General features: G+C 51.4%; 1 protein-coding gene across 1 annotated transcript; it reads right to left on the bottom strand.

Moving 5' to 3' along the window:
* Positions 1–225: 225 nt before the first annotated feature.
* On the bottom strand, positions 226–1221 carry LOC130266551 (olfactory receptor 14I1-like). Its single transcript, XM_056515801.1, has one exon. The coding sequence runs from the start codon at positions 1204–1206 to the stop codon at positions 226–228; it is 981 nt and encodes a 326-aa protein (XP_056371776.1). The 5' UTR covers positions 1207–1221.
* Positions 1222–3474: the final 2253 nt, after the last annotated feature.

Here is a 3474-nt window from a genome sequence, read left to right as displayed (position 1 = left end):
TTCTGCAGCTCCAGGGAAGGAGCTCTGGTGAAAACTTTTCTGGGAGATCCTTTACTTAATTTAAAGCCACTGAGAGCACAGCTCCTCATTGACACAGTCTGTGGCCACAGCAAAGGTGGAGAAAAACAAAATGAGAAAGGGTGCAACGAACCTTTATTGGTGGATAACATTAAAAAACTAAAACAAAAGAGAAGAAAAAACACACAACAAAACCAAGATATACAATCAAAGATAACTTTTATTACAATTAACTTGCAGAAATTTGCAAGTAGTTTCATGTTTCTGAAATCCTCCAGCCATCAGTTTCCACATTGCTGCCTTGAGCTCCTGGTTCCTCAGGCTGTAAATGAATGGGTTCAGGGCTGGAGGCACCACCGAGTACAGAACTGACACTACCAGATCCAGGGATGGGGAGGAGATGGAGGGGGGCTTCAGGTAGGTAAATATACCAGTGCTCAGGAACAGGGAGACCACAGCCAGGTGAGGGAGGCAGGTGGAAAAGGCTTTGTGCCGTCCCTGCTCAGAGGGGATCCTCAGCACAGCCCTGAAGATCTGCACATAGGAGAAAACCATGAACACAAAACAGCCAAAAGCTAAACAGACACCAAAAGCAATAAGCCCAAGTTCCCTGACAAAGGAGTGTGAGCAGGAGAGTTTGAGGATGTGTGGGATTTCACAGAAGAACTGGCCCAGGGCATTGCCCTGGCACAGGGGCAGGGAAAATGTATTGGCTGTGTGCAGCAGTGAATAGAGAAAGGCACTGGCCCAGGCAGCTGCTGCCATGTGGGCACAAGCTCTGCTGCCCAGGAGGGTCCCGTAGTGCAGGGGTTTGCAGATGGACACGTAGCGGTCGTAGCACATGACAGTCAGGAGAGCAAGCTCTGCTGAGAGGAAGAAGTGAAAGAAAAACACCTGTGCAGCACACCCTGAGTAGGAGATGTTCCTGGTGTCCCAGAGGGAATTGTGCATGGTTTTGGGCACAGTGGTGCAGATGGAGCCCAGGTCAGTGAGGGCCAGGTTGAGCAGGAAGAAGAACATGGGGGTGTGCAGGTGGTGGCCGCAGGCTACGGCGCTGATGATGAGGCCGTTGCCCAGGAGGGCAGCCAGGGAGATGCCCAGGAAGAGGCAGAAGTGCAGGAGCTGCAGCTGCTGCGTGTCTGCCAATGGCAGCAGGAGGAAGTGGCTGATGGAGCTGCTGTTGGACATTTCTTCACTCTGGGAATGGTGGACTGTTGAAAGGACAGATTGACAACTTCTTTGATTCAATTTTATGCTATTTTATTTTGAATTCCCTCAAAATATTGCTATTCATGTGGGGGAACTTTGCCAAACATTTTTTGCATTTGGGTATCTGCTGCTGCTGAGTTACTGCCTCATCTTTAGCATTGCTCTCAATCTGGGCTCCCTGTGCCCCAGTGCAGTCAGACCTGCTGGTCACACTCAGCTGCCCTTCACTCATTACACCTCCCCCTATTTCAGGGTGATCACACTTAAAAGTTACTGGAAAAATGAAGTGGACTTTTTGGAAGATCTGGTTTTAAAGTCAGTTTCTGTAAACCCTCCTTTCTTTACCTGTGCAGATGGACAGTGATGTATATCCAGGGATGCTCTGGCTCTCTGCTGCCTGGAGTTCTCACTACTGGGAGCTGTTTCTCTCTATCCAAGCCTTGTCCCTGCCAGTGGTCCCAGAGCCCAGCCCAGCCCTGGGGGCTCAGCTCTGCCCTGCACACCCCTCCCAGCACAGGGCACTGCCCAGAGGCATCTCCCTCCCAGCAGACCCTTAAGGGCAGCTCAAAAAAAACTGAGATGCTGCAGGCCAAGGTGCTGCTGCTGCTGTCTGTAGGCAGAGCAGGGTGAGGAGGCACTTTGTGAGGGAGATGTGAGGCAGATCTGGTGATCCCCAGTGGGACAGTGCAGGAGTCTCAGTGACACACACACACCTGACAGCCCCTTTCCCTTCCCTTGAGGAGAAAGCTGAGAGCAGCCCTGGCCATGCAGCACCATCTCCACAGCAGGAGGAATCTGCCCTGATGGGGGTGGCTCCTTCCACCTCCAACTTCTCCCCACAGTGCATGGGGAGCTGCCAGGCAGGCTGAGAGCTGCCCCTGGCAGGTGGCACATGCCCTGGGCTGGCCAAGAGCCCTGAGGGCTGCAGGAGCTGCTCTGCAGAACAGCCCTGGGCAGCCCTGGCTGCAGCCCCAGCTTCAGCCCCTGCAGCCGTCCCTGGCAGCAGGAGCCGTCCTGCCCTGTCCCTCTGACGGTGCCCAGGGCAGCCCTGCTCTGCAGCACATCCTCCTCCTCCTCCTGTGCCTCAGAGAAACTGGGAGAGTCCTCCTGACACATCCCCCAGGCTGTGGGCTGTGCTGGCTCCAGGAGATCCCTCCAGGAGCACAGGGGACATTGCCCTGCACCCACAGACTCACCATGTCCAGGGCTGTGAAGGTGTTTCCCCAAGTGAAGTCTCAGCTCAATGTCTTCCCAGTCCTGATTGCCTTTAGCCTGTCTGTGCCTGGCTCCTGTCCCCTCAGTGCCTGCAGGCAGTGCCCTCAGCCCTGCTGGGCTGGAAGACGAGCTGCTCCTCTTCTGAAATGACTTTTTGAAGCTCTTCTTGGTTGTCAGTGTCTCCTTCTGTGCCAGGAGTTGGTCCCAGCTCAGCAGCACAGACAAAGCACAAGGACTTTTATGGCACTCTTGGGGCTTTGTTGTTGTATTCATCATATTAATTCCCTCAGAGTGTGTTCAAAAAACTTCACAAGAATTCGAAGTTTAATTGAAACACCAAAGTTTCCTGAAGTTCTAATGGTTTCCACTGAGGGATATGTCTGTGGAAGTTAATCAAACTTTGGTCTTCTTCAGTGCCCCCATACACAAACTTTAGGATCTTAGGTTTAAAATCAGCTTGGTTAGGATGCCTCAATTTACACTGAGGCATAGACCTTGCTCTCTCTCTCTCTCAGAGAAACACACTTTGCTGTTTTTCAGTGCCCCCATGCCCTACTAACACTTTGCAGTGTGTCAAAATACAGCCTAAAGGATTAGCCTTAGACATCTCCTTGCTTTGACTAGTACCCATTACCTCCTCCTTCTTGTCTTATCCTGTTTCCACCCTAATCTCTCTCCACACAGCCTCACAGTCCTTTCCCAACCTTCCTCCCACACGCACATCCAAGTTGCAGGTATTGAATATGATTTTCCACACACAAAATTTAGGATCTTAGGTTCAAAATCAGCTTGGTTAGGATGCCTCAATTTACACTGAGGGCATAGATCTTGCTGTCTCTCAGAGGAACAATACCAACGTTTTTCACAAGTCCTACACTCTAACAGTAACCACGCAGAGTGCCAACGTCTAGAAGCCCCAAAAGCTTCATAACACCCACAAAAGCAAACTATTCCTCTTCTCTCCTTAATGTCCAGACCCTCTTGTGCAGGCTCTTCTCAGTCCAAAGCTACCAACCTTCCAGCTGAAGTTCT

Source organism: Oenanthe melanoleuca, unplaced genomic scaffold (genome assembly GCF_029582105.1).
Source record: "Oenanthe melanoleuca isolate GR-GAL-2019-014 unplaced genomic scaffold, OMel1.0 S083, whole genome shotgun sequence".
In the NCBI taxonomy this organism is placed as follows: Eukaryota; Metazoa; Chordata; class Aves; order Passeriformes; family Muscicapidae; genus Oenanthe; species Oenanthe melanoleuca.
This window is presented reverse-complemented; position numbering and strand designations above follow the sequence as displayed.

What these genes read in the sequence shown, in the direction of transcription:
- LOC130266551 (XM_056515801.1), bottom strand. Translation starts at nt 1,206, where the DNA reads ATGTCCAACAGCAGCTCCATCAGCCACTTCCTCCTGCTGCCATTGGCA.